Source organism: Diadema antillarum, unplaced genomic scaffold (genome assembly GCF_040938485.1).
Source record: "Diadema antillarum isolate AM-2024a unplaced genomic scaffold, OU_Dant_1.0 seq00001584_RagTag, whole genome shotgun sequence".
NCBI classification, from domain to species: Eukaryota; Metazoa; Echinodermata; class Echinoidea; order Diadematoida; family Diadematidae; genus Diadema; species Diadema antillarum.
In genome coordinates this window covers 517,483-530,979 of record NW_027272302.1, presented here as the reverse complement: position 1 = coordinate 530,979, position 13,497 = coordinate 517,483, and the positions used below count along the sequence as shown (strand labels likewise).

The 13,497-nt window shown below is 40.0% G+C and overlaps 1 protein-coding gene across 1 annotated transcript in view; it reads left to right on the top strand.

Annotated features, from left to right (window-relative positions):
- Window positions 1–12,645, top strand: part of LOC139710905 (uncharacterized) — a 54,054-nt gene extending 41,409 nt beyond the window's left edge. The window contains exons 13-16 of the mRNA XM_071622826.1: window positions 1,027–1,177; window positions 7,797–8,040; window positions 8,653–8,953; window positions 12,376–12,645. Coding sequence (XP_071478927.1) covers window positions 1,027–1,177; window positions 7,797–8,040; window positions 8,653–8,953; window positions 12,376–12,528 — 849 coding nt within the window. The 3' untranslated portion in view covers window positions 12,529–12,645. The remainder of the gene's footprint in view (window positions 1–1,026; window positions 1,178–7,796; window positions 8,041–8,652; window positions 8,954–12,375) is intronic.
- The last annotated feature ends 852 nt before the right edge of the window (window positions 12,646–13,497 follow it).

Here is a 13,497-nt window from a genome sequence, read left to right as displayed (position 1 = left end):
TCGTATGCATTTTAATTTTGTGAATTTCTCGAGCGCCAACATTTGCGAAAATACAATGCACGCCAAAGTTCTTGTCTACACTGTATGCATTGAACGCCAGTGGCAATTCGCAAAAATTTCATGCCACGAAAAAGGCTGTCCGCTCCAATTCGCGAAAATTTCATGCCACAAATATAGTCATGTTTTACAGTATTTCATTGTATTTTGTTATTTCTTAGTGAAAAATATGTCCATTATAAACAAAACTGAATAATATACCATGTTATGATATCCAGCTTTGATGTACAATTATAGAACACTACCATCATACAAACTGACTGTCAAATTTGTACACTTGAAATTAAAACCTTGCTTTGGATGTGATGATATCCTCATAATTGACTCTGAAACCAACATTTGGCCCAGGAAAATCAGTGAAGTGATCCTTATAAAGAAGAATAACCCCTTTCTTGATTAGGGGTCCTGAAGACACATTGTCATCTATTCATGTTCCATTGATTCCATCATCAGACAGGCAGTAAAAGGTGGGAAAGAATCATCAGCTGGAGGATGTCCATATTAGTGGACAATAGCTGGACAGTCAAATATAAAGTTAGTTGGAGCCTAATTCTTGTGGCAGTATATCTCTCCTTAACCGAGGAAAGTTTTCTGTATCACCTTGCATAGTGTATGATCAACCAGGGGTTTAGGAAATTAATTGCATCTGCATCTGAACCCATTGGCCCGAATTCATGAAGGTGGTACAATTGAAACCAGTGGTTTAAACCATGGTTTACGCAAATTTCTTTCGCTGTAAATACGATTGACAGATTGCGTACGCCAACAGACGTCCAGTAGCAAGCGCACATTGATACGCGCATGTCAAAGATACACCTATTTCACGCTTATTATAGACCATGGTCTAAATTTGTACCATGGTCTAAGTTTAAACCACCTTCATGAATTCGGGTGAATGTGTATTCCCACTCAACCGTTTGAGGATGTTGACATTCTTAACATGTACATGTATGTGTGGGTTCTTTGTAGCTCATGAAAGTGTTGAACAACTCCAACGAGCACGTGATGGCGCTAGCCGCAGCCTTCAGTCAGGATGCCGACTCCCATCTGGTCTGCATGCAGAATGACCAGGGCACGTACCAGACGCAAGCCATCAACATCCAGAACAAGCCGCGAAAAGGTGAGGCCCCGCCCATTTGCCCTTTGGGGAAACAATGACAAGATGAATCAGCTAATTCATATGCCATATATTTTGCAAATCTGATTTTTCGCGAGTGGGAGTTCCTGACAATTTTGGGAGTGATTAAATTCGCAACCGTGGAATATATTTTTATGCCTCGCAACGAAGTGGCCGAGGCATTATGTTTTCGGGGTCGTCCGTCCGTCCGTCCGTCCGTCCGTCCCGTTTGTTTTTGTCGATATCTCAAGAACCGTGTGGTGGTTTTACATCAAACTTGGTATGAGGGTAGTATGCTTGGGGGATAATACTTTGTGTGGATTTTAGGGTCACAGGGTCAAAGGTCACATGACGTAAATCTCTCGTTTGAAGAGGCTACACCCCAGTAAATAATGCCAGTGCATATCTTGGCAATCAATGACTTAAAGTCAAAGATATAAAACACCTGTTTCTTGACCCTAGCCTAATCTAAGCATCAGTCATCGCCACAGCGCACAGGAGGGGGGGGGGGGGGGGGGGGGGGGGGGGGCACCGCGAGAGGAGGAGATTGTTTTGGTTTTGGCATGGGCCATGTAGCCCATGGTGCGTGTGTGTGTGTGTACGTGTGTGTGTGTGAGTGTAGACATTCAGCGTATGCAGACAGAGCATGCCTGTACTGTAGTGACCGGAACTATTGTCCATTCCATTTTGCTCTCCCCCTTCTCCCTCCCCCATCTCCCCCCCCCCCCCCCCCCCCCGCTCCCTCCCTCTCTCCCCCTCGCTATCCCTCTCTCTCTCTCTCTCTCCCTCTCTCTCTCTTTCTCAATGATCCAGTCAGCAGGCTGATTGTAACCAGGGAGGTAGTCTCACCTCCCCGTTGTAACTCACTGCCAAATAGCACATTGTCAGCACCGGCAAACTGGCAATGCTCTCCTTCTTATTCCTGTATTTTCGTTATTTACGGGTCAATTTTTTTCGTTCGAAATGTAAAATGGATGACCATAGAATTTCTCAATAGAATATAAAATTGAAAACTTTAGAAAGGATAGAGAAAATTGAGTTCACTTTGAATGGTCTGCCACAGGCAGATATCCTTATCATGCTCTTACGTAATATGACAGCTGCTTTCTCAACGATCCAGTCAGCAGGCTGATTGTAACCAGGGAGTAGTCTCACCTCCCTGTTGTAACTCACTGCCAAATAGCACATTGTCAGCACCGGCAAACTGGCAATGCTCTCCTTCTTATTCCTGTATTTTCGTTATTTACAGGTCAATTTTTTTCGTTCGAAATGTAAAATGGATGACCATAGAATTTCTCAATAGAATATAAAATTGAAAACTTTAGAAAGGATAGAGAAAATTGAGTTCACTTTGAATGGTCTGCCACAGGCAGATATCCTTATCATGCTCTTACGTAATACGACAGCTGCTTTCTAAACGATCCAGTCAGCAGGCTTGGAGGTAGTCTCACCTCCCCGTTGTAACTCACTGCCAAATAGCACCGGCAAACTGGCAATGCTCTCCTTCTTATTCCTGTATTTTCGTTATTTACGGGTCAATTTTTTTCGTTCGAAATGTAAAATGGATGACCATAGAATTTCTCAATAGAATATAAAATTGAAAACTTTAAAAAGGATAGAGAAAATTGAGTTCACTTTGAATGGTCTGCCACAGGCAGATATCCTTATCATGCTCTTACGTAATACGACAGCTGCTGGAGTCATCAAACCCTGGCTTGGCCTCCAGGTTTGTCACGCCTGAGCAGAAAGTTATTTGCAATGGACAAGTACTTCGACTCCCAACTCCCAAACGACAAATATACGCACCCCACTTTGTGGAACCACAGTTGGGGACTCGCCTCAAACGAGGGATTGACGGCATGAAAGGTCACAGGTTTTGTGAAAAAAAATTGAAATTTCATGTTTTTCTCCATATCTCGCAAATGGTTCAAGGTATCTTCATGGAACTTAGTATATATGCTTGTACCGATGGGCAGTGATTATCTAGGGAAGTTGTGGGGTCATGGATCAAAGTTCAGGGGGGTCAAAGGTCAAGGTCAACTCCTCAAAATATCACTACTTTCCTTAAAATGCAATATGCCTGAAGGTTTGTTTTTTTTAAACTTGATGTATGGCATGTATTACCCAATATATATTTTTGGGGAAGTTTCTAGCCAAAAGGTCAAAGGTCAAAAGGTAAAAGGTCAAGTGAAAGTGCTAAATTGCACTTTTTCTTCCATATCTCGAAAGTAACTCAAGGTATCATCATGAAACTTACATATTTATGCATGTTCTACCTAACAGTGATTCTCTGTGGAACTGTGAGGTCAAAGGTCAAACGAAAGGTTTAGATAATGCTATTTTCCCATTTGATACTGAAATTATACTTTTTCTCAACACCTTGAAAATTACTCAATGCATAAACTTATAAAAGGGTCAAAAGTCAAGTAAAAATCATCAGTTCCCCAAATACCTGCACTCTGACATTTTAATCATTCATCCAATTGAACCTAGTTCTAGGAAAGTGAACATTCAGCACATTTGTGTCAAACCTGTCATTTTAATATTTTGCCAATTGTGTGAAACTGTCATCACACATTGTCAAGACATTGTACTATACACCTATTAGGAGAACCATGCATTATGGCGGAGGCATATCAGTCGCCGTAGCGATATATCTAGTTAATAATGGACCTTGCTCATGTACTGTGTAAGACATACCAACACAGGCATACACGTGTGCACATTGCACTCTGGTCAGGATCAGAGTCTATATTTTCGTATGTTCTTAAGAAAAGGACAAGTTCACCTTCATAGACATGTGGGTTGAGTGAATGCAGCAATATTAATAGAGCACATCAGTGAGAGTTTGAGCAAAATCGGACAATCCGTTAAAAAGTTATGAATTTTTTAAGTTTCTGCTCAGTCACGGCTGGATGAAAAGACTACTATAGCTTGTGATGTCACATGAATACAACGATATTAAGAAAGAATAAAGAAAATTCAACATATTTCCATTTTTCTCGCATAACAAAAGAACACTCGACTTCTCTCTTTCAGGAGGCAGAGGGAATAATTTTACCCTTAACATATGTCAGTAGCAAGTTGAAGAAATGTGCACTTTAGTCAAAAAGTGAAGTTTTGTGAAATTCTCTTTTTATTTTCCTTATATAGTTGTACGCATGTGACATCATACACTGTAGTAGTCTTCTCTTCCAGCAATGACTGCGCAGATACTTAAAATATTCGTAACTTTTGAACGGATTGTCCAATTTTCCTCAAAATTTCACTGATGTGTTTTACTAATATTGCTGCATTCTCTCAATCCTTATGTATATGAAGGTGGACTTGTCCTTTAAAGGACAAAAGTTTGTGATATCACATGTGTACAATGATATAAAGAAAATAAAAATAAAAGTCAACATATTTTCATGATTAAAGAACACATGACTTGCCTCTTTCAGGAGGCAGGGGGAATGATATTACCCATGTACATACTTCAGTGACGAGTCAAGGAAATGTGTACTTTTTTTTGAAATTCTCTTTATATTTTACTTATATCGTTCTATGCATGTGACATCACACACTGTGTAGTCTTCTCATCCAGCAGTGACTGTGCAGAAACTTAAGAATTCATAACTTTTGAACGGATAGTCCGAATTTCCTCAAACTCTCACTGATGTGTTCTACTAATATTGCTGCATTCACTCAGTCAACATTCTATGAAGGTGAAGTTGTCCTTTGAATACACAAATAACGTCTGACTCACAAAATTTACGAAAATAACCCCCCCCCCCAAAAAAAAAAAAAAAAAAAATGATGTTTATATAGTACTCAAGCATGTATGATTGAGTTGCATGCTGTTATCCTTTAACCATGAATGAGAAAGGGTTGTGCTGCAGGTATGTGCAAGACAGAGGAAATCCAATTCAAATATAAGTTATCTGGTAAGAAAGAGTAAAATATTGCGAGTTCAATGGTAAGATAAGGAAGTTATTCATTTTGAAGTTTCGCTAATTTTTTAGGAAACAGTTCTTGAATGGTCAATATGAATATGCAAATGGCAAAGTAAGCATGTCATACCCTCACAACTTGACATATAGTTTGTACATAAAGTTTTGGAATTTCCAGTTTTTTGTTCAAACGCAATTATGCCCGGGGCTCAAATCCTAATATATCTAAATGAACACTATTCTGAAGTTATTCAACAAGGAATAACATCATGTTTTAGACTTCAATGACAGAAACATTGAATTTTCTTCATTTTTTTTTGTACACGAGCAATGGAATAATTGTGCGTGTGTGACATGGTCAGCTCACTCATTTGCATATTCATATCTACTGTACAAGAACTGTTTTTGCAGAACTAAGGAAAACTTCAAAATTTCATAACTTCCTTATTTTTCATCCAATTTCAGTTGAATTTTTACCGTTTGAATTTGTAAGATTTTACTCTTTTTTTTTATCGGACTAACTTATTTTTGGACAGGATATCCCCTGTAATGAGGTGCTAAGCAATGAAGATTGGCGAGAGTGTGTATAGACTTGTGTGTTGGAAAGTCTGTGAAACTTCATCCTTATATTTTTCTCTTTTTTTAACCAGACTCACATGTAGAGTAACGTGCCTCTTCTGATGCAACAGGAAGAGACTTAGGGTGGTATTCTGAAATCCTTCCTAGGAAGAAATTTCTTCCTAAGTCAGGATTTTTTCCTAAGTGGTATTCTGAAAATCTTCCTAAGTTTCTTCCTAAGTAGACTTAGGAAGAAACTTAGGAAGGGGGCGGGAATATGCAAATTTCTGACTTAGGAAGAAGTTGGTATTCTAGAATGCACTTAGGAAAGAATTTTAGGAAAATATTTAGGAAAGCTCCACCCCTGTCCTAAGTACGTTGTTAAGAATAGCAAACTGCAAGCATCGTGATAGGCGCGCTTGTCAGTCATTGCGCGCACATGTACTTTGATGCGCGAAATGAGTGTGAGAAAGGGGACATGCCGCGCCCTTGTGTATTTGACCCTACGTCATAGTAATATGCGATTGCCATTGGCAGACATCGGTTAGTTCCTTATGATACGGCATTTCGTATTGGCTTAGGAAAGGACGTGGGCGGGAATAAGGATGGCCTAATTTGCATTAAGAAGTGCCTAGGAAGAAATTTCAGAATACCAATTTTGTCTTTCCTAGGCACTTCCTAAGTTTCTGACTTAGGAAGAAACTTAGGAAGAAACTTAGGAAGATTTTCAGAATACCACCCTTAACCCACAATAATAGAGTGAGAAACTTGTGATTGGGATTTTGACAATGGCCTTGTTTGGCAGACCTCAACTACCACTCTCTGAAGATTATGGCCTGCTGTGTGACGTAAAATATTGTCCAGTTCTGACTTATGTAAACTGTTTTTATTGTCTGACGAAGAACAGGAAGAAATCCAGTAGGCTGAACCCTTTGTGTGCCCTTCCACCTCACTGCTTCGTAATCCACTCAAACTTGAATTAGTTGTAGATTAGGAAGCCCACACATGTAAAGCATTGGGCCTCAGTCCAAAAGAGAAAGGTCATGCTGATGCAACAGGGATTAGGGGATTAAGTAATCTGCATTGGTTGACACTTGAGTTCTGGACTGGCATGAAAGCACTCAGGCATGCTAGCCCATTAATGGACAAAGCACAATAAGGCTTCACCCATTGACGTCAACTCTGGCAGGTGTCTGTAGGGAATGTTTGTCAGAGCAAAATCAGCCTGTCCTCAGTGGGTTATCACTTATGGGACAAGTTCACCTTGATATACATGTACGTAGATTGAGTGAATGCAGCAATATTAGTAGAACACATCAGTGAAGGTTTGAAGAAAATTCAGAAAATCCCTTCAAACATGAATTTTGAAAGTTTCTACGCAGTCACTACTTGATGAGAAGACTACTACAGATTATAACGTCTCATACATAAAATGATACAAGGAAAATATACAGTGAATTCCACAAAGGGTCATTTTTTGAAAAACGTACACATTCCCTTAAGTTGTTACTAACATGTGTTAAGGATCACTTTATACCACCTGTCTTCTGAAAGTCAAGTGCTCTTTTGTTGTGGTAGAAAAGTGAAAACATTAATTTTCTTTATATCGTTCTACAAATGGGACGTCACAAACTGTAGTAGTCTTCTTCTCCAGCGATGGCAACACTAACACTTCAAAAATTCATAACTTTTGAACGGATTGTCCAATTTTTCTCACACTTTCACTGACGTGTTCCACTAATATTGCTGCATTCTCTCAATCGAAATGTTTATTAATGCAAACTTTTCCTTCAAAATTAGATAACGCACTTTACTTGGATACTGAGTTTTGAGATTTGTGTATTTCTTTAGTTTGGAAGGAGGTGCCTGTATAAGTCCAAGAGCATTTTCTTCCAGTCTTTTTCTCAGACCATCCTAGAGTTACCCCATGGATGCTGTTACATCATAATGATTCCAGGGGAATCACCCCTTAGGTAATCGTGTGCATCACAAATCATGTAAATGTTCTTTATGCGTGGCCTTTGCAGTAATCATGTATACCACAAATCACACAGTATTTTTTCAAGCGGCCTTTGCAGTAAACATGTGCATCACAAATCACGTGCCATTCTTTCCATGTGGGCCTGTTGCAGTGACCGGCGCCAGCTTTGTGGTCTTCAACGGGGCACTCAAGGCCAGCTCGGGCCTAACGGCCAAGTCCAGCATCGTGGAGGACGGTCTGATGGTCCAGATCCGGCCGGAGACCATGGCACAGCTGAAGGAGGCCATGAGGCAGATGCAGGAGGTGACCATCCCATGTGGCAGCAGCGAATCCCTCGTGCCGGAGGAAACCGTGCTGGTCCAGTGGGTGGACGATGATACCAACTTCAACGTCGGGTGAGACGCCCCTCATAGGTAGTACAGTGGAACCTCGTTTTGAAGAGGTCAGATGCAGGGAAACTGTGGTAAAACAAGGTCGCCGGGACTGGCTGAGCAGTGTTGTGTGTAATTATACCATCCCCACCAGTAAGAGGCAAAGTACTCTGTCCCTTTGGAAGGACATTAAGTGGAGGTCCCACATGAGATTTATTCACGACTTACTTCTATAAAAAGATCCCACTTCATTAATTTAGCGCAAAGACCAGGGTGCTAAAGTGGTCCCCTACCTACCAACACAAGGAAACTAGGCAAATGATGCCAACACCTCGTGGTTCGCTCTAGGTGGCTAGCAGTAGCCAGCAAACAGTATCAACCAGGGAGGTTGTGTTATACAAAGACAAGATGATGAAGACGTTGCACTGCATTTAATTGCAAACTATGATCCTATCCTGATCTTTTTATTAAATACCTCTGAATTTTTATGATACAGGTAATAAAGTAAGGAATTATAAACAAGGCTCATAGCCTGCCCTCTATAGGTTCCATGAATTTATTCGTATCTGGTCGCTCTGCTAATCTTCTTGTTTGCTTGTCATTTTTTGTTGTCTTGTATTTTATATGATTTATCAGGGTGACAAGTCCCATTGATGGCCGCACCCTGGCCGGTGTGGAGAGTGTACGCATCCACAACAGCACGGAGTACCACGGCCACAGCCGGGCTATCCGCTGGACCGAAGTCTTCTTCCTGCAGAACGGGCTGGGCGAGGGAGAGACCCTGGGCCGGCCCAACGTGCCCGAGCCGGTGGACCTCAGCCGTCTGGCTGAGAGCCTGGCCACGGCCTTCTGCCTGGCACTCAGCCCCAATCTCAACGAGCTGCGGGAGGCGGGCCTCGTCAAACTGGGGCTCAGGGTCACTATCGACATGGAACAGGTGCGTTTACACCTGTCATTACTCGCTGGTTCATTCATTCATTTATAATTACTGTCAATGTCAATATTTTTTTTGCGACTGAATGTTTGCGCTGAGCAGCTCAAAAATGTATCTGTGTGTTCTTAAAGGTCCATTTTACCTTTGGGAGCAGTGATTTAAAAAATGTTCGAGATATCATATTTGATGCATATGTATAGGTCTGTTATATCATAAAAACATCCTACCATATAACATTTTTGCAATAAAGCCTAAAATATAAGGAAATATCAGTTTTTTTCTCAATAAACCGTAACTGTCGACAGTTTAGTCTCGAAACATTTTTATTATAAACCATTGTTCACATTTTGTGTATATAACAACATTTAACATTGATTATACGGATTCAATTTAAACAGTGGTTGTTTTTATACCCCCGCCAAACGAAGTTTGAAGGGGGTATATAGGAATCAGCGGACGGTCGGTCGGGCGGTCGGTCGGTTGCAAATCTTGCGTCGCGAACTACTTCCTCAGTTTTCAACCGATTCCCATAAAACTTGGCACAGATGTGTGCCTTGGGTTGTAGATGTGCAAGACGTATTTTTTGACAGTACCCAAAAGTACGTTGCCATGGTAACGGCATATTATGGGCAAAAATGGGTACAAATCTTGCGTCGCGAACTCCTCCCACAGTTTTTGATCAATTTTTATGAAATTAGGTACAGATGTTCATCTGAATATGTTAATGTGCAAGACACATATTTCCGGAGTGGCAAAAAGTGCGTTGCCATGGTAACGGCATGTTATTGGTAAAATATTGGGCAAAATGCTTCATGGCAAAGCTGCTTCATCAGTGTTCTTCCAATTCTCATGGAATTCATATTGAATGTTTGTCTTAGGATATAGGTCAGCATGACACATTTCTTGACAGTGACAAAAACTATGTTGCCATGGTAACAGCTCACATATTATGAGCCAAAATGATGGAAAATTTTGTGTTGCAAACTACTTCCTCAGTTTTTGCCCAATTTCCATGAAACTTGGTACAGATGTGTGCCTTTGGTTGTAGATGTGTAAGACGCATTTTTCGACAGTACCCGAAAGTACGTTGCCATGGTAACGGCATATTAATGGCAGAAGATCAAGGAAAGATCTTGCGGATTTAACTACTTCTTCAGTTTTTTGACCAAAGCTTATGAAATGTTGTTTTGACCAAAGCTTATGAAATGTTGTTTGGCGGGGGTATAACCAGTCGCTGTAGCGACATTTCTAGTTATCCCTAACTCCCATTTTAGAACTATTTTAAAGCACTAATGCTGGGTTTTTGTTTCATCTGCAAATGGTAAATCATGCCTTTAAATGTGTACTGCATATGTGCCTACTCGTATGTTTTCATCCGATTCACAAAAAAAGTGCAGTTTGATTTGACATTTTCATGTTATATGATGTATGAAAATTGATGTACAACAAAGTACTGTAAAACGAGAAATTTTCGCATGCATTTTAATTTCGCGAATTTCGCGAGCGCCGAAATTCGCGAAATTAAAATGCACGCGAAAGTTTTTGTCTACACTACATGCATTGAACGCCAGTGGCAATTCGCGAAAATTTCATGCCGCGAAAAAGGCTGTCGGCTCCAATTCGCGAAAATTTCATGCCGCGAATATATCATGTTTTACAGTACTTGCTTTTGCTATGAAACTTGCATACTACAGTGTAACTTGTGGGCATCATGACTCACTCTAGATGATTATGCATTACACAAGTACACATATTTCATGGCAGTATACACACAAACGATCCATTTGGATGTACGGCCTGCACAAAGCAAACAGCGAACACACACAGGCTCAAATGAATATTAGGATAATACACACACACAACACACACACACTACTACTGTACTAGTATGTAGTAGTAGCAGTAGTAGTAATTATCAGCTAACGAAGTGCATATGTGACCGTGCATCACAAAATGAACAAAAAGTCGCACGCACTGATTTTGCCTGAGGACTGAAAATGAGTGAAATGGGTCAACCTAGCCGATCTTGACTTTTTCATATTTTCTGAAAGAACAAGTCTTCTTTTACATTATGCTAGAATTTGAAGTCATAAAACGGACGGGAAAGTGTGTTTTTTAGCAGTTTATCTTGAACATTTTTAATAATAATAATAATTATTGCATTTACAATTGTATATGGCATTTCATACTGACGTTTCTAAGCGCACTTTGCTACTCATACAAATAGACTAGAAAACACAATAACAGTAACAAAATCAGCGTTTTGGTAGAATAGTGTGATAAGGTGTGTTTTTAGAGTCCCTTTTTCATTTCTGAAAAACCTTGTACACACTCTTCACTTTCAACTTTAATAACTTTTGACAGGATAGCGCTACTGCTTTGAAAATTGGCATTGATTATGGACAGAATGTGTTAATGAGGCATGCTTAATTTCAATTTAATCTGATAATCCCTTCATTGTTGTTACTCGGGTGGTTTACTTCCTGTTTTTTGTCCCATTCATCGCACAGCCAGCACGGTGTGGTAAAGATTAAGCTCTTGAATAGACACTGTGCTTCAGAGCCTCTTTTCTCAGTTTTCACTTTTCCTGAGTTTGTGCTTTCTTTCCAATATTTAGATAGGTTAGGAGAGTCCATTTGATTTGAGTTATACATCAATTTAAAGCTTAAAATCTGCTCTTTCAGAATAGGGTCTTAACTAAAAATTCATGTCATGTTTGTTTTGTGGTGCAGGGTCACATATTTAACCCGTTCAAAATGTGCAAAGAAAATTGTTGAAATATTTTTTCACAGGTGTTAGAATTCGCGCTAGCCAAAAGAAGCATGAAATCAGTGAAAGTTACTCTACTATGAATATTTCTGCATTGACAGTACTCTTCTGTTATGTACAGTGATATTGATCTTGATGTTATTTCATGAAGTGCAAATTCTGTCACCTGAAGTGCTCACAGCATTTTGATTCACTGAGTGAGCGAGTTATGTACTGTGCTTATAGGCATGCTCACATTGCTGTGCACAAATTAGGTGACATTAGTGCAACATTTGTGGCAGGTTAAAACAGATAGGATTTCAGAGTTGACTTCAATGAGTTTTGGAGTGAAATGGGGCGATCATCCAAAATTATGGGCCAATGTAAGAATATGAAAATTACCATCAGGAAGGATATACTGGTGCATTTGGACATCATGATGTAGGGACATGTCCTTAAAAAAAAGTAAGCAAACAAAATAAAAAAGTTATTGTTTCATGCCTGCAGATTTGTTTGAAAATTAATATTCTGTGGACATTATGTGGGTGTCAAAACTTGGGATACCTATACATAAAACAAGCCATGGCCATGTGAATAGGATGCCTTACTTCACTTGCCCTTAGGAAGACATGATGAATGACTTTGTGTGTTTGTCTGTCTGTTTAACGTCGATACAGGTGGGATACGAGTCAGGGTCAAAAGGTCACCTTCTCCCGCCTCAGTACATGAACAACCTGGACAATGAGTTGATCCCAGTGGTACATGGCGCCGTGTCACAGCACGAGGGCGCTCCAGTGATCCTGGAACTCATCTTTCACATCGTCGACTGAGCTGAAGCCGAACTACCGGGGGATCTGTGACTTTTTGAAGAAACGAGCATGTAGCTCACAGAATGTATAATTCAACAGGGCTACATGTTGGCAAGGAGTCTGTGTTTTGTTTACTGTCAGCTGAAATCATGTGAGATGGACCATGTCATTCGATGAGCAGGTTTTCCATGATTCCACGGAACAAACCATGGGGAGAAAAAGGAAATTATGGTCATTGTTTCTTCAAGGCAAATCAATAAATTTGTGAGGATGATGGCCAACGTCTGTGCTATGCAGCAAAGGTCTCATGAACTTTGTACACAGTCATGGTCTGGGAAGCTGAACAGTAATGAGCTGATGGGCATTTAGTACCAACATTTTGTTGTTTTGTTTTGTTTTTTTGTCATTCTTTCTCCCTCTCTCTCTCTCTCTCTCTCTCTGCCATCGTTCATTTTATTTGAGGTAAATGGTAGTTGTTGTGTATACCTTCTCATGCTAGCTTCTTATTTTGTTTTGCTCACGTGCATTTGCTACAGTCGGGGATCAAAACAAAAACAAAATTAACATCAATCACATCATAGCTTTCGATCTGTTACCACAGTGTAATCTTGGGTTTCTTATGCATCCCCTAATACCATGTCTCATGTTTATCTGGTACATTTCTTTTCATGTATTTTCATAAACATTCGTTGATTTGTCTAAGATAGGCCCTCAAAGACTATGTTTGAAGCTATTGGATATGTTGAGTTGTGAACAACATCTGAAAATAATATGGCATGTCTATGGGGGATGAGCTGTCATCTGATTCTGACAGCGTTTCTTGGAAACTACAAATGTGTGTATGTCGATGGAATCTATATGTTCCACATAACTACACCATGTAAGTAGAATGGCCCTTTTATTTGTCTACATAAAGCTGATGCATCCTGCAAGAATTGTGTAGTTACCACAAAATCCAGCAGGGAATAGGTTAAAGGGACTACGCAATGC